The sequence below is a fragment of the Colossoma macropomum genome, unplaced genomic scaffold (genome assembly GCF_904425465.1).
Source record: "Colossoma macropomum unplaced genomic scaffold, Colossoma_macropomum, whole genome shotgun sequence".
NCBI lineage: Eukaryota > Metazoa > Chordata > Actinopteri > Characiformes > Serrasalmidae > Colossoma > Colossoma macropomum.
Window position 1 is genome coordinate 16,986,235 of NW_023494789.1, and position 20,428 is coordinate 17,006,662.

At 37.9% G+C, this 20,428-nt stretch overlaps 2 protein-coding genes across 2 annotated transcripts; one reads left to right on the forward strand and one right to left on the reverse strand.

Moving 5' to 3' along the window:
• The first annotated feature begins 10,287 nt into the window (after nucleotides 1-10,287).
• Nucleotides 10,288-18,071, forward strand: glmnb (glomulin, FKBP associated protein b). Its single transcript, XM_036570341.1, has 18 exons — nucleotides 10,288-10,326; nucleotides 10,635-10,760; nucleotides 11,492-11,602; nucleotides 11,685-11,793; nucleotides 12,175-12,427; nucleotides 12,638-12,740; nucleotides 12,834-13,015; nucleotides 13,297-13,350; nucleotides 13,445-13,475; nucleotides 13,610-13,699; nucleotides 13,881-13,922; nucleotides 14,037-14,110; nucleotides 14,252-14,336; nucleotides 14,676-14,785; nucleotides 15,712-15,769; nucleotides 15,857-15,992; nucleotides 16,462-16,553; nucleotides 17,986-18,071. The coding sequence occupies exons 1-18, from the start codon at nucleotides 10,288-10,290 to the stop codon at nucleotides 18,067-18,069; spliced, it is 1,779 nt and encodes a 592-aa protein (XP_036426234.1). The 3' UTR covers nucleotides 18,070-18,071.
• LOC118808023 (uncharacterized protein C1orf146 homolog) lies at nucleotides 16,796-20,197 on the reverse strand. The gene is made up of 4 exons (XM_036570342.1): nucleotides 20,136-20,197; nucleotides 18,927-19,098; nucleotides 18,640-18,718; nucleotides 16,796-18,465 (listed from the first exon to the last, which is right to left on the reverse strand). Exons 1-4 carry the CDS (start codon nucleotides 20,170-20,172, stop codon nucleotides 18,343-18,345), a joined length of 411 nt encoding a protein of 136 aa, XP_036426235.1. The 5' UTR covers nucleotides 20,173-20,197; the 3' UTR covers nucleotides 16,796-18,342.
• Between the last annotated feature and the right edge of the window lie 231 nt (nucleotides 20,198-20,428).

A 20,428-nucleotide genomic window follows, 5' to 3' on the forward strand; every position in this document is an offset into this window, starting at 1 on the left:
TGTCAGCTAGACTAAAAAGACTTTTCCTCACCATTGACATTACAATATACTTCTAGACTATGCTTAATCTGTGTCAAAGGTACTGGCCCAGGAAGTACCACCTCAGTTGTGTGGGAAACTCCTGATACTTTTTTTTACTCAAGGTTGGTTTTGGTAGCTATTTGTACTTCTGCTTGACTCATTACCAATTCTTTGACCTGACTGTGGTTTGAAGCCGCTGCACCCACATCTAAACAACTAAGTCAACTGAAACAAAAGCTGACGAACAATAATTTCCAAGAAAACAACCCCTGAAAACATATTAAATACAACCTCAATTCCACAAAAGTTAGCACACTGTTTGAAATGTTAATAAAAACAGAAAGCAGTGATTAGTCAATTCTGTTCGACCTGTATTAAATTGAAAACAATACAAAAAAATTATGTTTTACCTTTTGAACTCCTCTGTTTTTGTAAATATATGCTCATTCCAAAAGTTATGCCTGCAACACTTTTCATAAAAGATGGGACAGGAGCATGTTTACGTCACCTTTCCTTTTAGCAGCACTTAGTAATCATTCAAGCATTGAAGAAAAAAAATAATTCAGTGACCAGGCCTGAACTGCAGGCAGGTCAGTCTAGCAAGAGCAGTCTCTGATTATGCAACCATGCTGTATTAACATGTGTAGAATGTGGCTTGGTTTTGTCATGTGGACATACCATGGACGTCTCTGAAAAAGACATTGTCTAGAACGCAGCATATTTTGCTCCAAAATGTGTTTACCATTAATGGTGCCTTCTCATATGTCCAAGTTACCCACTTATATCCCTCATACAAAGACAGATGCAGGACTTTTAACAATTTGGATGCTTCTTCACTTCTTTGGCTCAAATGAGCTCAAGCCTTGAGAAATCAACAGTGATTATGGACATTGTTAACATATGACTTCCATTGTGCAAAGTACAGTCTTAACTTGCATTTGTGGATGCAGTGATGAACAGTGTTTTTTGACCTTAGTTTTCAAATTATTCCTGAGCCCATGCGGTGATATCCATCACAGAAACATGCTGGTTTTTAATGCAATGCAGTCTGAGGGGTCGAAGGTCATAAGCATTAAGTTGTGGTTTTTGGGCTTATCCTTCATGTTCAGAGATTTCTCCAGATACCCTGAATTTTTTGAGGATATTATGTACTGTTTCCTTGCAATTACTTATTGAAGAACATTTGTTTTCAAACTGCTGGATTTTTTGCAGATGCATTTTGTGTAAAATGATGAAAACTGGCCTTCCCTTGCTTATAAAGGACCTTTCCTGGATGCTCCTTTTATATCCAAGCATGATCGCATCACCAAAATGTTACTTAACCGTTTTACAATGTTTCAAGTCATAAATTGCTTCTGTCCCAACTTTTTTGGAACTTGCTGCAGACATCAATTTCAGAAGGGATGTATATTATATATAGTTTGCATTTTCTGCCGTTCACAATCCAAGTAATCCCAAAAACATTCAATGATGTTGAAGTCTGGACTCTGGGGTGAGCTTTTCTTTTTCCTTTTCTCAGTTTCAGCTTTTTGACAGCTACACATCCTTTCAGACCTATAGCATTGAGTTGTCCTCTCACAGTGGAAGCATGGACAGAAACACCTGTGGAGTTTTTTTCAGATCTGAAACAAGACTGGAACTTGATTTTCATCTTGTCTCCTGTGGTGGCGACAGTTTTGGTGGTCTGCCAGGTTTTAAATGCTTGTTAGCAGCCACATTTTTTAATATCTTTTAATCTTTTTTTGAACTTTTTTTCTTTGAATAACTTGTACCTATTGTTAGTTTTAACTGGAAATCAAATAAATGAATTGTATGACTTTTGCACAGCACTGTATATTATTACTGTATTATTATTATTATTATTATTCTTGTAGTTGTTGTTCTTTTTGTCTTTGTTGTTGTTATTATTTTATCTATTTTAACTATCATTGTTATTTGAAATGCCTCTCCACTGATGCGTATCCTTGCAGCAAACTCATTCCCAGCTGGTGGACATCATGTCATTTTTGTTCCTTAAACTTTTAACGTGTAGTCTAACAACACAAAGGCACTAAAAGGATTCCTGTTGGGGGGAGAAAGGCTGAACAAAAGTGGCTCTGTGTCTCCGTGTGTCTGTGCAGCAATAGATCTGATGTGACAGGCAAGCCAGGGGAACACGGCTGCGACAGAATTAAAAGCCCTGAACTCTTTTAGTTACTAGTCAACACATTTGTTCTTCTAATATTGGTTCTCTTGCCTCCTCCGGTCTGTCATCTAAATCCACAGAAAAGTGCGAGGAAGCCACTGAAGTTTAATGTAGCCGCACGTTTCAGATACATTAGGTAGCAAGATTCCTGCTGTTAACACAGAAACACCTTTAGCAGCCCTCCATCAAAGCAGTGCTCCGCTCTTTCAGTCAGCCTAAATCTTGTCTCCTCAAATAGTGTGTGATTTTTGAGGGGAGAGAAAAAAGGCCGCTCACTGATACAGCCGCCCACTTAAGCAACCCGATTGCAGCTATGAATCTCTCTGAAAAATTCATAAGATCCATTTCACAAATTAGCAAGCCATGCGTGTGGCGGTATCAAAATAGGAGGGGGGGAGAGAAAGAGGGAGAGAGGAGAGAGAGAGAGAGAGAGAGAGAGAGAGAGAGAGAGAGAGAGAGAGAGAGAGAAGTAGAGAGAGAGAGAAAGAGAAAGAAGAAGGAACCAGTGAGGGTGAAAAAAATGACAAAAGATTTATTCTCATCTATGATAAAAAATTCATGCTAAGGCATTCAAGTAAAGTTCCTTTTGATGTTCTGATTTAATGAATGATTTGAGGCTCAGATGTAGGTCTGCTGAAGCCTGTACTAATGCCCAGTCAGGGGACTGCATGGTCATGTGTCATTCTCCTGCAGCATCAAGGCCCTTTAGTTCGCTCTCTCTTCATCGCTCTCATAAACACACACCTGCTCTGCAGAAAAAAACCCTTGATATCATAAACACCTCCATGTTTGCTCAGACATCTCTTGGCATGAAACAGAAGTTGCAGAATAACAGCTAAGGCTCTGTCTCACTGAGCTGCAGTGGAGCAGCTGTGCTGCTGTTTTATTGTTATGCTTTGTTGAAGCCTGTGATGGGCAGCGAGCTATGAACAGAACAACTCTGTTCATCAAGCACGACGAATCTGCAAACACGTTTGTCACTGAATAACAATGAGGAATTAGCTTCCAACACTGTTTTTTTTAAATTGTGTTTATATCCAGTATTTTTGATATAACACTCTGCTAATGATGTGTAGCTTTATGCACTATAAACCGTCCTAATTCTTTTTTATACATGAATTTTTCAACATCTCTTTATCCACTGTAAATAAACAGGCTGTTTAACAGGCTGTATTGTGCCTAATTCAAAAAGCACAACACTCCTTATAACTTCAGTGTGAATGGGCGTGGGCTTAACTGTTGTTTGCTAAATATGCGGACATGTGTACATGCACTGGCTTTCGTAAGATCACAAAAAAAATGCAGCTTTTTTTTTGCATATATGGAGTTTCCATAAATGGATTGTATGGACTGAGGAGCAAGCCAAGTGTATTGTGGTATCAAAATAGGGGGAGAGAGAGAGAGTTTAAACAATTTATATAGAAAATAAGCTGATAAATTAATGAGTTTATGAGTTTCCTTATATGGACTGTACAGACTGAGGGGTGAATAATAAAGAATGGTAATAAAGAATGACAGGAGTTTTTGAGTATTTTTTTCAAGTTGCTTGAGCAAAAAGCTGTAAAAACTTGAAAGTTTCTTGAACATATATAAAGACTTTTTTAAATTAAGATTAACAATATTTAATGAGTTCATTGCAAATTCCTCAACTAAGTTATCATCTTGAGTTTAGTCAACTGTGTGAATTTTTGTTGATAATGTCATTAGTTTAGATTAGACTACATTATACCAAATAGATTAAAACAATAATTTTTGAAAACAAACAAATCCTTGTAAAGGCAGAACAGAACATACATCATGCTAGACTTAATAAACATTAAGCCATCTGACTTTTTTGCAAAAAATATGAAGGCTTTACATGAAGAATCTCTCCATTATGATGTTAAGTTCAAACCGTAGTCCTTGGGCAAGACATTCAACTTTACATTTGCCTACCTTTTTAACATGGTTAAAACTGTAAATCGCTCTAGATAGATGCTATAAATGTGATATAAAAGAAGAAATGTTGGTACAACTCGTTCACTAGTTGTAGTTCTACCTCTTAGCTGTAACATTGTTATGTTAGTGCTAACAACAGAATGTCAGTCAGTATAACTATTTACAGAAGTTGAGTAAACAAGAAAAAGCTGGTGGAAATTGGTAAATTTTTTTTAACATTAACCACAAACATCATACACAAAATTATAAAACAAAAAATTATCATTCTAAAAACTGATAAACTGTGTTCCAGTCAAACTTCAGAAGGCAGTCTAGCATAATGGCTGGACTGTGGGCTAAATTAAACAGTCTATCAACTGTTACAACAGTATGAAGTTATTTTCCCTTATTCATAAAACTTATTCATGATTCTTAATCTAAGATTACTGTTGTGAGAAGAGAAGAGTGAGACCGATTCAATCAGAGGGGAACGTATAGGGGTCTACTCGTTAATCAGAATAATGCAGAAATAAAACTCTGAGGCCTTCTTTGTTTCCCATGGCACTTCAGCTGACTGCAGTGAACTGCGAGAAGCATGAGGAGAGGACACGGATCTGGGCTGCAGGGGTTCTCCGGCGGATCTGAGACTCCAGTCCTGCCGGCTGGTGCACGCTGAAACATTTATGATCAAGAAAAACCTGATCCGCTCACATCGGCTCAGAGTTCCTCCAAACTATACTCCACCCAACTGGGCCACAGACGCTTTAAGACAATCCAAACAGAAAACTGTGACTACAGGCTCTTAAAAATAAAGCTTCTTGGTTCTTTGGTTTTAATTTGGGTTTCCAAGCCTAGGAAAAATCTTAAATTGGTGTAGAACCTTCACATTATGCAGAGGTTCTTAACATTTCTCAAAAACATTCTTCACATGTGTACATCTATTTTAAAAGTTCTTTAAAGAGCCCTTTATTCTAAAAAAGTCTGTCCTAAGAATTCCTTTGATTTGAGGAGTGTAGAGAATGACAGACATTTTTGGGACATTGAAGTGGGCTACGTATCTTTTAAACGCAAATTATTGACTTTCTTTCTTCAAACAAAAGGAACATATTGGTACTAAAGTGAATTAATTCAGGTTCATGCAATTCTTCAAAAACATTCTGCATTCTGATACAGAGCATTACTGTGAGAAATAACTGGACAGAGCCAAATGGATGCTAGCTGACCTGAATGACTGTGCTCTGTGGTGCCTATGAGACATATTTGGCAGGTGGAACACAAATTCTAACACTTGAGCAAGCACTCAAACGGATAAAGGGAGACTAAAGGGAGGGGAGGGAGAAGAAAAAAAAAAAGCTAAAAGCCCTCCATCACTTCGATAAAGACACGGGTACCCCTCAACACAGCGCGCGTGCATCTCTAAATAACGAAGAACGACTGGGCTGACAAAATCATTTTGACAGCCAGTTCACATGTAACATCCCAGCCTCCTCTGCCGTGGGGAGTTGCCTACGGAGACAGGGCTCCATCGCCGGGGGTAACCAGGCGGCACGCGGGCCTGCAGAGAGTGGACCCTTCCGTGCCTGAGAGTGGAGACATGTGGTGGTGTATTGATCCCAGCCAGACACGGTGTCTCTCTCGTCCAACGACAGGCCTCACGTTAAGGTCCCCACTCTGTACGTATTGATTGGGAACACAGGCGACACTGGTAATTGCCATCAAAATGCCGATTTACAAAAGGGCAAGCAGGCTTCAGCAATAGTGCTGGTGTGGAAGTATAGATCTGCTATTTCCTCTCCCTGTGGTCCCACCGTGCGTGCAACCAACACGCTGTGTTCAGGCAAGGCCGAGGCCTACCTGGACTCCAGTTCTGGAATTCAGTGTGCACGTTTTATTCAAGCTTTTAAACAGGCATGTTACAGTAGAGGTGTACCTAGGCCTGTCACAATTATTACATAATAACCTGATCGCAATTATTTGAGGTGATGGCAATTATTTAAGCTGACTGCAATCGTCTTCCCTAGTCATTAGATTTCAGTCATATTATGCTGCAACAAGCAGAATGTGAATTGGATGTGCTGGGTTGAGGAAAATAAATATAAATAAAAGAAAGCACTAAAGTCATTCATTGAGACACACTTTGAAATTTCAAATGTGGTGAAGATAGTGTGAGTAATGTCTGATTATCTGTTAGTAAATATAGGTAGGAATCAAGATGGCTAATTATTTAATTTGAGTAATGTCTGATTATCTGTTAGTAAATATAGGTAGGAATCAAGATGGCTAATTATTTAATTTGGCCAATTTAGGCTTGTACTATAATTGGTTTTGATTTTGATACCGTTACTGAGTTTGATCATCTGATATTCTCATGATATTCAGAAGATTTAAATGAAGAAACATGATGATTGAATCTCTGTCACTGCACAACCTACAAATGAAACTTAGGCTGGGAGATGGTAGACTTGAACCCGGGATTGTACCATAATACATTCTGATATTACTATCAACATTGAAACCTTAAGTCAAGGGTGTCCAATCTTATCCACAAAGGGCTGGTGTGGCTGCAGGTTTTCATTTCGACAAAGCAGGAGATCACCTGATCAGCAGTTTGAAGACTGAAACCAACTGATTAAACAAGTGGAATCAGGTGAGCTTCAGTCTGTTTTGAGTGAAAACCAGAAACCGCACCAACCCTTTGTGGATAAGATTGGACACCCTTGCCTTAAGTACTAGCAAATACTCATACAGATCAGGTAGAGGTGGACAAAATTGATATGATAACTTCAACAAGTTTTCACAATACTTGATATGAATTTTTCTGACATCTGATAAGTTGGCACAGACAGAGTAGTGCCACGTTTAAAAAATATAATGATTGGTACCCAAATTTTCACATACTGAGTTGCACTAAATCCAGTTAAACAGGACTAATTGTGCTCTGACTGTAATTAAACAAGCAGTTACGAAGTACTGACAATATCCACAATATGCTTGGAAAAGCATACTGTGACATATTGTGACATCATTTATTATGTTAATGATAAATACTGTCATATTGCCCAGCCCTATGATCTGGTAGTTCTACTTTAAAAACTACTACATTTTACAATTAGTTTAATTGAAGCACTTGACTTAAGATGAGAATCTATCCACATACACACTCTGCTACCCCACAAAAGAAATACATAGCTAACAACATCACATCAGAAAATATGCATGTGCTATTTCAGGCTAGATTTGTTACAGGATTTATTTAGATTCTAGCTCTTTTGCTTTTCAGTATCAATTCTAGCATTTTCTTCTGACAGCCATCAATACTAATAATCCATCTCTACAAATTACATATTTATAGACATTACAGAGAAAAACATTTCTCTATATCCTATAATACAATCCTACCACACTATTAAATATCATCCAGTTTCATTAACATTGTGACTTATTATTTACAAACAGCAACAAACAGCAATCAAGACGACTAGTTTATGTTATGTTCTGTATTATATTAACAGACCATCCATCAAAGGCCGAGAGAAATCAGAGTAGCATTTTATCCATACTGAGAGCAGTGAAATTTTGAAAATCAAATGCAGTTTAGCAGCAGGCAGAGCGACTAAAGCTAACAGGGAGCCTCAGGGGAGAGAGCTTTAAACATCACAGTTTTTCTTGACATGCCAACTGGGGCCTGGGGAGGGTTTGTGGCAGACAACTTCAGCTCGAGAGTAATTCTCTTAGGATTCCAGGGGCCACTCCGGTGCTCAAAAATGGGTGAGAGTAAACAGTCTTCTGAGCACACAATTTTATAGATAAACAGAGAAAAAGGCAGCACAATATGATGTTTCAAAGAGCATGTGAGTGCTGTGTTTATAAGGCCCACTGCATTAAAGTCACCCCACTAAACAACTTAAGTGAATCAAAGTACATTGCTCATCTCATTAACCACAAATTCACACAGAGGCACTTTAAACAAAGACTTTGATTATTAGAGACGAAGCAAAGACACTGTATGGCCATCATATGAATTAATATAATGAGTATCATTTGGATTCCTCTCTGAGGGCTAAGCTTAAAAGGTCAATGTGTCTGTCAGGTAGTCGGGTTACGGAGGTGTTGTCTTGTTGCTGGTGCCTATTAAAAAATACATGGTTATATGATAGCAGTGACCTGAGGCAGGCTCACTACTTAGCTCATGCCTTTAGCAAAGTCTACACAGAACAATGACCAGCTGGATCAGGTGAAGACTGCAGCAGTACACGCACACGCACACGCGCACACACACACACACACAAACACACATACATAGCACTGTGCAAAAGTCAGAGACCACCCTTCATGTATTTAATTTCTAGTCAAACTGCCATTAAGTACAAGTTCTTCATTTGTCCTCATCAGGGAAAAAGTATAAAACATGTATTTAACAAAAAAACACAGAAACCTCAGCAACTATATATAATATCAAACGTTTAATTATTCAGTGTGTCCACTCCTAGCCTTTATTACGGCTTCTCTTTTTTTCCAGAGATATGCTTTATTTTTTCAAAGCAATCTGCGAATTTTTTAGACACATTCAAAGTTCAGTCTTAAAAGTTGATTATATTTTTTGCTTTGCACAATCCAAGTAATCCCAAACACATTCAATGATGTTCAGGTGGACGGTCTATTGTTCTGAAAACACCAGCAACTTCTTTGTTTGACTCTAAAATGTTCTCTTTTTTTGTCCTGTCTACGGTTGTTAGTCCCATTTTCTCTATATCTTTCAATAATTTTTTATACTCCAGTTTTAAAAACTGCCGTTTTTTCACGTCCTTTTTTTTTTTTACTTTCCCCTTCCTTATACAACCGGATTAAATTAAATCAAATCTATTCTGAAATATTATATTAATAATTAATAACTTGCATCAAATTGTCTTTTACACTGGAAAGAAAATTAATGAAAAGTGGTCCGACTTTTGCATAATCCTGTAAAACCAAGTCTAGGATGATAGTAGCAGAACCTTTGTTGTAACTGAGAAAGTATGATTTTATATGTCTGCGATAAGAAACATTCCTGATCAGGCTAATGCAGCTTACTGAAATCACATTTTTATTGTCAAACGTAAATCATCCAGTTTACTTGTTCCAAATATGTGAACAATTCACACTCAATTCTAACAACGCAGAAACAACAAGAGAAACCTCAAACAACTGACACCACCAACCCTCACAGGTCTGTCAGCATCATCTGTGAGACAGTCATCTCTTTTCTTACCCTCAATAAACAGGACAAGCCACTGTCAAAACACTGAATCAGCAGTCTCCAATTAACCAGGAGCAAATCTGTGGCAGACATGCGACCTTCCATAAGCTGTATTTGCACTATGCCTTTTGTGGAAGCCTTTCATCACACAGCAATAGACAGAGCAAACCATGCAACCAGCTGCAGGTTAAATCCTAGAGCTCAAACCTGGTTCTCCTCCATTCAGCTGAAATCAGGGTCTTCTATCCAAATACGTAACAGGAAGTCAAACACATGGCCCCTATCCAGTTTCATACATTGGAGAAATGTTGGATTAAGGCTTTGTGATAATAGACTCACACACATATGCTCTGTACCCAAGCAATCTCAGATGTCTTTTCATTATTTCCATGGCATGACATGTTTAAATAACCACTGGTTCCATATGAGAGCAATCTGTCTGAGGGGCAATTATGAGTCCTCTGTATGATCAGTAATGCTATCAGGTATTGTGTCTACATTAGTTTAGTTATGCCAAAACAGCCAAACAGTAGATGTAGTTTATGAATAAACATATAAATCTGTGTGGATTTAAAGAATAGTAAACTAGTTAGCACAAGACTATTTGGGTTCAAGTTATTCTGCTCTAGAGTGTTCGCGAAATACGCATCCCGTCTGAGTCCATGTCAGATTGCTCTGGTGTAATCCTATTAGCACTCACTCAGTCACAGTGCTTACTAAGAGGTTTACAAAGGTCTCCTGTCAGATCATTCCATGCTGGTGTCCTTTCATATACTTCAGTCTCAACAATACACCAAGCTACACTATTCTTTTGTGTATATATTATTGCAAATGGCTCTCTGATCCTGAACAAGGAAGGCTACCAAGTAATCCAGACCTGATTGAGGCTATTTCTGTGGGCACACTGTGGCAGGACTGATACTTGACAATGGCGACAAATCAACTGGATGACGTAATTCAAAGATGGGTGAGTAATCAGGAACTCATCTAAACACATGAAATAGCACTGAAACCAGTAGTAGTATGTAGATGTAAGAAAGTGTCCCTGTTCATATGCATTAGTAGATACATGAAGTCAACTTTTATCCTTCAGATTTGAATCATACAATGTTTTAGCATATGCTAATTGCTATGACTGGAAAGAAATGTAATGCATAGTCCCACAAATGGCGCTAAAACACTATGACTGGATGGGAAAAACTGAAAACTAAATACTAAACTAAATACTCTGAAATAGTAAAATACATTTACATATTTAACATTTTAACTTTTTAGAGAACGACCAAAGAAAAAGATCTGAAACCAGAAGATCATGAACTCTTTCTGAACATTGGTGGTACCTGCATTGCTCAAGGTGACACCACACAATTGCTGGACTTCATTAAAGAGGAGAAAAATCAGGTAGACGTATTTGCACATGCTGTTTTAAAAGCAATGCTGACTTAATCTTTCTTTGTTCCTTTACCTGTTAGATACTGAGAAGCTCATATCTTTTGTACTTAAAATCAAAATCTGTTGTTTTATTTCATGCCTCCCAGTACTTTACTGCTCCATTACAACAAGCTTGTTAGGGAAATATGACAGAACAAACAATAAAGTAGCTTCCCAGTTTCAGGTCCCATAGCCATCAGTTAACACACAGTTAGAACATGGTTACAACTGAGGCTCATTTGTGTGACATCATTCTATCCACAGGGGATGGTGGAGCTCTTTGAACTGTCCCTACAACCATCACTTTGCTCTAATTCTTGACTGACCGGCCTCTTCACCCTTGGGTGTGGGAATGTTTGGTGGAAAATCAGTCAGATTTCTCGCTCCACTGCAAACCCTCTGTAGCAGCGCTCCATTAAGTGCCCTTGCTTCTCCCGTTCCTTGCACTGCTCCCCTCTTTCATGCATACAGAGTCTCAGGAGCATGTAGACAGCGTTCATCTCAAACCAGAGCTTAAAAGTCCACTAAATGGATCAGAGTCTGGAAAGTCTGATTTCAAAATGTGAAATCAGGGTCCACTAGATAGAAATTTAGTAATACCAATGAATAGGAATCATGGGAACCAAGGCAATCAAGACAAAGAGAAGTGTGTGCGTATCTCCTGAAATTTCAAAACATGATGGATACTTTTCATTTTCCAGGGCATAGTGAAGTCTATGGGTTGTGGCCTCCTAAGACCTCTGATTAAAGATGTAGTGGGAAAGGAGAGGGATCCTGTGCACTGTGAGGCCATTATCACCCATTTGGTGCAGGTACGGAAATGAATCGAAAGATGATTTATAGTGATGTTTGGTTTGACAGCAGCACAAACTACTGAAATTTTGCTCTCTTCAGATCTGCAGGGCAAACGACCTGCTGGATGTTCTGCTTAGGGAAATGGAAGATGCTGACCCTGATGCTATTGCAGACACCATCATTCTTCTCATGCAGCATATTCAGCTAGGTACCTAAGCACCTGCTGTAGTTAAAACATTAGCACTGATAGGTAATGACAGCAAGGGTCTAACTGCAAGAAAACGATGCTTTGATTGTCCTAAACATTAGTATACTGTTTAGAAGTGAGCCTCACAAAAGCATCATAAGGTGACCCTTTCAAAATGACTTTAAAATTTTTTATCACCTTACAAAAATCCTAGCACTTCTGGCCCAAAGGAGCATAAAGACATAACCTTTTCGTGATTAAATGCTTACCAACAAGGTACAACCTAAAGCTAATCTACAGTATCATTGCTCACATGTATGTGGTTCATAGGCATATCTAGGAATGATAGAATATGGCTCCCCCTGCTGACCACTAAAGTATCTCATATTTGACCCCATACAGTGCTGTCAAGGTTGGGTGATTCAAAGGCCCTCTCGCTGGGCCGGGCCCTGGCCGCTCTGCAGAAACAGATTTCTAAGCTGCCTGTACCATATTCGCGCAAACAGGAACAGGAAGACAAATATGGGCTCTGTCGCTGCTGCACTGCTCTGCTGACCTTTGTGCAACCATTTGTGCAGGAAGTCAAAAGTCAAGACACAAAAAGTCCAGTGACAACAAGCAATGATGAAGAACTGAGGACTGTGCTTCTCAAGTTGTAGGTTTTCATAACTTTGCTTAAATAACCAGTAATTACAATATCTAGAGTGCAAAGCAATAACAGCTTGGGAAATATCATTAATTTGCATACCAGTGCTACTTTTAGTCGTCATCCACTCTGAATGGCAGTAGCTACTAGTAATAACTCTGATGCAAACATTCATTCTTCCAAAGTTTGATTAAAACTTTGTACACAATTTGCTTGCAGCTGCATGCAGAGTCTGAGAGAACCTCTCCTTGAAGCTCAGCTCGACAGGGAGGCTGACACCACGCAAAACTCTCCCCTCAGGAACTTTGCCACAGAGATAATGGTAAACTATGATGTTAGGCACATCTCCTTTCCACAATCAGAAGCACTGTAACTCTGGTAAATGTGCATTCTACCTTTGTTCTTCTCATTCAAGGCCATTCTATCAGCAATCCAGGAGCCTCTGCCCAAACTGCTGTTCTACTATCCTTTGAGAGGGAAAGAAGATATGGGAGTTGGGAGACAAGACGACAGCCACCCAACTGAATCGAGGGCCTGCCTGGCTTACTTGCTATTTGTCCAGCTCATTGCTATGGAAGTGTTCCCTGCTGTCTTTAGGCAGGTTATATGAAGATTGAAAGTCCCAACAAAATGCAACAAGTCTCTTAGCAAAAATGTCTAAACTTCATTGATTGCTGGAGTATAGACCTTTAAAGTGCTGTTGTAAAATGAGTGTAGAAACTGTACAACAAAAAATCCCCTTAGAATGAGATATAAAGATTTACAAGCATATTTAGCTAAGCATTTGGCAGAACTGACACATATGAGCTAATTAATTAATGAGCTATATGCACTATTTTGGAGTTCTAATATTGAAATTCATGCAATTTTGTTTTCAGCCCCATTTTTGTCCTGCGGTGTAATATGGAATACATCAATATATTGTTGAGCAGGTATGCCAGTACTAAAAAGGGTATGTGGTATAATAATGATGGCTAACCTCACATTACATTTACTTCTTAATTTTGTCTGCTTTCTTTCTTGCAGAAAAGATGAATCCTGGATATTAAAAGGCTTGGTAAGAGGCATGACACCACAAATTATTCTTGCACATCTTACATCAACGATATTTAAAAACTCACCTTTGAACATTGAGAGTTGCAACAATGAATCTATTACATGGCTCAGCTGTGGTTATTTCTGTTTCTAAAGGACTTGTATGTCAAAAGCTTGGAAAGAGTTCTGGATAATAGCCTCCCAGTACAGCTTTTGGAGCTGAGACCCTTTTACAGTGTTCCACAGGTAAGATACATGGTCACTTTACCATTAGATAAAAAGCATAACTTATAAAAAGGCTTCTGAATATAGGCATAGGCTCATGCTGCACCGAATACCCTATGTTTGAATACATTAAAAAAAAATAGTTTCTATGACTATATATTCTTTATAATAAGTAACATTATGGGTATTTTTTTCAATGCAGATTTTAGTTAAAATCATGATTGAGTGTCCTATCCAGCATTTGGTAAGTGTAGAGGATTCATTACTAATTATTCTCATGAAATAAACTCCTTTATGTCAGAACACTAATTGGTTACATGACTATAATACTGCAATGATTCCTTCCTTGCCTTTGCAGAGAGTAAAAGCTCTTGTGGTATTCCAGCTTTTTATAGAGAAACTCAATGGGGAGGCCAAGCATAAATTTTTCAGGTATGTAGATTTTTGAAAGTATCTGCATCTCTTGTACATAGACTTAGTTTCATTTAAATGTTAAATTGATCTAATCTGAAACTCATTTACCATTTACTTAATATAGTATGTATTTACATTCTAATTTTTGTACATTTTTAGATGCATCATGAAAACCAGCCAACATGCAGGAGTGGAAAGCGTCATCCTCAAAAACATCAAGAATCAAGCGGAACATTCAAGCAAGGTCAGGCAAAACATTTTAGATTCTACATTATTTCTGAATTGTAAAAGTTTAGCAAGTCAGATTCATTGTTACACCATCTACATTGTACAAAACTAGATGAAAGCTGGATGCCATCTTGGATCTTCCTAAACTGTATAGATTTCATGATGATTAATCTTCTAATTAAATATTTGTAATGTACAACACTTAAAGACTAAATCCTATTTTATTTGCATACTATATATACTGGCTTGAAAAAACGTCAACTTGGTATCTTTGGGCTACTGTTTTTAGCGACAGTAGCAGGAAGAAGGAGAATAATTGTTTGTGTCTCTAACACTGCTGGAATTATGTCTCTAGTCGGAACACAGGGACGGCTGGTTTGAGGGTACATTACTGATATCACTTCTTAGGGACACTGTGAGTCTACCTCAAGGCCCAGAGACTGACTTATTGCATGGGATGGACAGGTGGGAAAGTTTGCTGTTTTCATTAAATGCAAGTCTTCATGAATTGTAGCTATTAACATTATGGTAATTTATTAAGATTGCAAATAGAGCGTCACTGAGTCGCCAGTCATGGCTTGTGATATATTGAGAATTATGTTTGGCTTAGAAATCTAGGAGATGGCTGCACACAAAGGGTTATTGTGAGGACTGAAATGTCTTTGTTGTTAGTGTCTGTGTTGTGTCTTCATACAGATGGTAAGTAATCACTTTCACCTTTTATACATCACACATCATACAGGTGTCTCCTTTATCAGTCACACAGAACCCCAAACAAATAAGCTACTGGAAGTTATAGTGCAATATTAGAATTACCAAATGGGTCTGAAGAGCAAACTTGGCAGTGCTGTTGACATGAAGAACCAGAATGGATATGCTCATCTGTAAAACCATCTAGACTAAATAAATTGTAACCTAAGCCTCAACACGCACTCTATGTATGCCACCTGTTTCTGTTCTAAATGAATGTTTTATTAACACGATATAATCCAGCCCTGACAATCATTTATTGATGAGTGTAGTTTAGTAAAATAGCCATGATCCTGCAACACAGAGCATATGGCAGGCAGGTCCATGCTTAAGGGCAGATCCTGTGTCATTCCTAAATAACACTAACCTGAGTGATTGACATACTCTGCTCTAGATAATCTGTCTCTGATTACTTACACCTTCTACCAGTGTTGGGCAACATAAACTGATTTAAAATTACTTGAAAGCTCTGACAACAACCACTAATCATCAAGCAGATTAATCTTTTTGACATATAATTTAACAAAATAGCTAATACTAAAAAATTTAAATATTATATTTAGTGGTTGATACTTCTGTGTATTTTGCAACTTCTGTGTATTTTGAAACTAAATTTATATTGAAATTTATATATCTTCTAGGGTCATGGAGTCTCTAAATCTTCTGAGATATCTACTAATCAAAGAGAGAACAAAATCTGTAAGACAATTACACACAAATACAGCAATAAAGACTACTGAATAAATTAAGCTCTGCTAATCTAATGATCAATCTTATTATTTTCAGACAGCAATATGGACAGACCTTTGTAACATTGCAAAGACCTACATAAAGATACTGCGCGTGTGTCTGAGCATGTCTAAATCATACTATGGCACTGAACTGAAGAGCCTTCATGAAGAAAAAAAGATCAAAGCAAAGGGTAAGAAAGTTTCATTCAACTTAAGTGCATCGTTTTAAAACAAAGCTGGTTCCACAGTTCATAGTTATATCTTTTCAATACTGCCTGATAAAAACGTTCTTATACTTATTTATATCGCTGCTGTCTGAAGAAAACCTTGTATCTCCATTTTTGTCATTTTTCAGTTTTTGACATAATTTGAAAATGCCCGTGGCTCTTTACATTGTGTGTTCATTTCATGAGGAATCAAATAAAAGAAAGAGTCCAAAATGACTTGGAAAAAAGTCTGGTTCCATTGACTTACATTAAAAGTAAAGTAGGTTTTTTCCTTCTCCTGTAAAGTTACCATTTTGAAGATACATTTTGGAGATTTTTCTTCCAACAACAGCAATATGTTATTCTCATGCTTATTTGTTTTTATCTATTCTAAACTTTTCATAGTAACAAGCAAGATGTTTTTTTTTATCCAAGTGCTTTTTTGATCCCTCAGAATTTAAAGAAATGTCAAAGAAGAAATCAATTCAACATATGATTGTGAAAAATGAAAGTCTAGGTGGAATGCCACCTGAGGCACAGGACAAGGTAAATTCACCTCTACTAATAGTATTAAAGTTAGCATGAATTGGAAATCGTAATGTATTTTCCTTCCATACTGTGATGTACAGCATTGTGCAAAAGTCCTGAGAAAACTGTATTGCACAAACTACTCATCCGGTCATTACATGTTTATTTATGCAGAAAAAACATTAATATTGCAATAAATACAAATAACACTGAAACAACGCTCTTATAAAGATGGTTCTTCAACCACTTGTACGCTTAAATAGTTCTTTGCATCATGAAATGGTTCTTCAGATAGATGAAGAATGCGATGTATATGGTTCTATTCATTATTCATTCATTCATCTTTTTAAACCGCTTGATCCAGCTAGGGTCACGGTAGCAATAGGGAAAGCAGAGAATCCCAGACGACCCTGTCCTCCGCAACTTCCTCCTGGTCATTCTGGGGGATCCTGAGCCGCTCTCAGGTCAATTCGAAGGTATAATCCCTCCAGTGGGTTCTAGAAGAAACTTGAGGTCTTGTCCCGGTCTGCCGTGCCTGGAAAACAGGAGGCGGCCAAGGGGCATCCTAATCAGATGCCCAAACCACCTTAACTGGCTCCTCTCGCTGTGGAGGAGTAGTGGCTCTACACCTTTAAAAAGATGGTGCTTCAAGGGCTTTTTAGTAAAGAAAATGGTGCTGTATAGAACCATGAACACTTTGCATGATTAAAGTTCAATTTGTCATCCACGCCTATAGCACAGTTGAACCAGGGGGGCGCTACAGAGGCAGAACTGACCACGATAAAAATGTTATTTTTACAGTTTGGAAAGATGCGTTCACATTTTAAGGCTGGTGTATATTATTATTACAGAACATTTCACGGATTTCAGCTATTAATGAAAAAAAGGTTTTAGGGTGTAGTTACTGAATTAAATCAGCTGCTGATTGTGAGAGTGGACAGATCAGTGTTTATAAGACATCACTTACTTTTTTGAAAATAAGAAATTCTTGTTACTTGTTTACATTCATTCTAAAGTTATATATAAAGACACATATATTGCCGAGATAAAAGGTTTTAAAAAGTTTGAAGTATGACTTTTGCACAGTACTGTATTTCCATATGAAATATGGTCTGAGGCAGGGTCTCTGAGCAAGCTGAACACTTCACTCGATAATCTGAGGGTGGGCGGAATGGGAAGTGATCCCTCCCTGCTGGTGCAAAACTGAAAATGTTTAAGAGGAGGACTGAACTTTGTACATTATAATAGAAAATTAGTGGAATACAAAAATTTTATTTTTAAATGATATGATGAATTGTGCTTAATATGATCAAAGACATGAACAAGGTAAAAATGAACGGTCAATTTTGATTTCAGGTTGATGTTACTGTAGTCTATTAGGTATTCACAAACTAACAGTGTTTAATATGCCTGAACACAGAAGAAATGACACAGAATTTTTCATTTGCAGGTACTACAGTGCGCACTTGTGACATATGACCTGATGGAGAGCCTTGTGGTCCGAATAGAGGAGATCACAGAAGAGAGAGTCTAACGTTAACATCCTTTCTTTCTTTTTTTTGGTTATATCTTGTCTAGTAAACTTGTAATGCTATGTTCTATTTTCATGCTACCTATGTATTTACACAAGATTTCCATTCTAAATTAACCTTGCACAATAATACGAGGCAAGCACTAACTGCCAAGAAAAAGCTCTGAATATTGACATTTGTAGGACTAGAAAGTCTCTGTAGTTGCTGTAATAAAAAGGTCTGCAGGTCGCAGCAATAAAAATCAAAGTGTGGCTGTACATTATACAAAAACACTCTCACTTTGGCTGATGGAGCTTCATGTTACCTAGTAACTCCCAAACTGGGCTGCGTTCAATGATGCGAGCTCGAGCTAAAGCCATTCGATCCCGTATACTGTCCACATGGGGCTTGCTGGTGGCCTGCAATGTACACATATGCCATGACTTTTCATAACCTATTTTATTTCTACTGCTCTATAGATTAACATTAGGTACTGCTGTATAAATAAACATTACAGAGAAATCATAATAAAGAATTAAGCCATATCAAATTGAACTCAAATTGAATGTGAGCAAACTGAACATGAAACTTACCTTAGCAATGGTCAGCACTGCCTTGACAATGTCAACATTACTATGGATGGGTAAAACCTTAAGGTTACTGCCAAAGAATCTAGCAGAAAAATCAAAATATGAGAAAAAAAATAACACGTGCAGTAACACTGCATCTTTCTTAGCAGTTTCAGCTACTATGCAACACTCTACACATCCTAAAAGGCTTGATAAAAATGCTGTAATACTTCAGCCTAGCTCAAAATTGTAAATCTAAAGAGGAATTTTTCACTTAATATGACAGAGTTTAAATTTATGGATTTATGCACCTCTTCTGCGCTGCAGACACAATCTCCCATTCCCTTGTTCCATAGACTGGGGACTGAAGCAGAAGAAAGCTGTTTCTGTGGACCTGTACAAACTTTTCAATCCGTTTAAAGAATTCTGTGTTCTCAGCCTGCTCTGGGAACTCCTCTGGGGTGATCAGCATGAACGCTGTCCCTGCAAAACACAGAGGTAAAGAGGTAAACTCTTGAGTACAAAGAACCAAGTCAATACAGAAGTGCAGAAGGAGTTTGCTTTTGGTCAGAAGAAAGTGTTTGACAACGGCAGTGTGTAACAAAACCAGGTTAGCCGCAGTACTTCTCCCACACAGGGAAGTCAGTTCAACAGTCTGAGTCACGACTAATAATGAATAGCAAAGACTTCAAGGGTCAAAAATCAGCCTCCACTCAGTGATGTTTCAGAGTTTATAACTCATGTTGAGTGCAGCATGGCCTAAGGGATATAAGATATAAGTGTCACTCTGTAGTTTCTCAGCAGACTCTGGCAATAAGGTTACCTGACAGGGGGAATACGAAAGAACCAATTTCAACACTGTCTGAATAGCGAAGTCTGTGTTGCTGTGCCAAGAGCATCTGCAAAGCTTCATTATTCTGTGAAGAGAGGGTGTCACACATAAAATGACTAAATGTTATAGTTTGTCGATGCCATACATGACTGCAGCTAACTTCTGAAACAGGATATTTTACCAGACCAGCACTGATTAATGGAGCCTCTGTCTCCTCTATTTAGTTTTACTGGAAGATATGGTAGTAATAGATACATACATAAGCAAACAAACAAACAAACAAATAAATAAATAAAAATAATAATCATAACACATGCTATCACTGACAGACCCAAACTCAATGCCAAATTTTAAACATTTCCCCTCTGGAGGTTTAGACTTGTAATTCTTGAGTGGTCCTGTTTCAAACTATTGACTTAGCATTAGCCTACTGAAGCATGAACACGCTTATGGAAATACTTCAATATCAAACAGGATTTAATATTTCTATGCTATACGGGGTATTACTACATAATAGCAATGTAAAATTGTAATTAATAGTAATAATCAAAACATTTCAGTAAAGGAAGGGAACCTAGCTTAGTTAACTGTTAGCTAGAGAAGTTAACAGGCGCCGCTAATAGCTAAGTATATCGGCCCTTATGGGGTTAAAACTACAAACAGAGCCAACGTTAGTCATTTTAGTCACCTGGAGCGAAGCACTGACAATAACAGTCGTTTTCCATGAAGTCATTATGTTCTTGCTTGAGGTGTAAACTCCTCAAAGACAAAACAAAAGCAGACAAAAACAGATTAGCTGATGTGAACGGCTGTAGTGGTGAGTACGGCAGCGCGCGCTGCTTTACACACACAGTTTAATCAGGAGCGCGCGCTGCCGTACTCACCACTACAGCCGTTCACATCAGCTAATCTGTTTTTGTGATTAAACAGCTCCTGATTAAACTGTGTGTGTAAAGCAGCGCGCGCTCCTGATTAAACCGT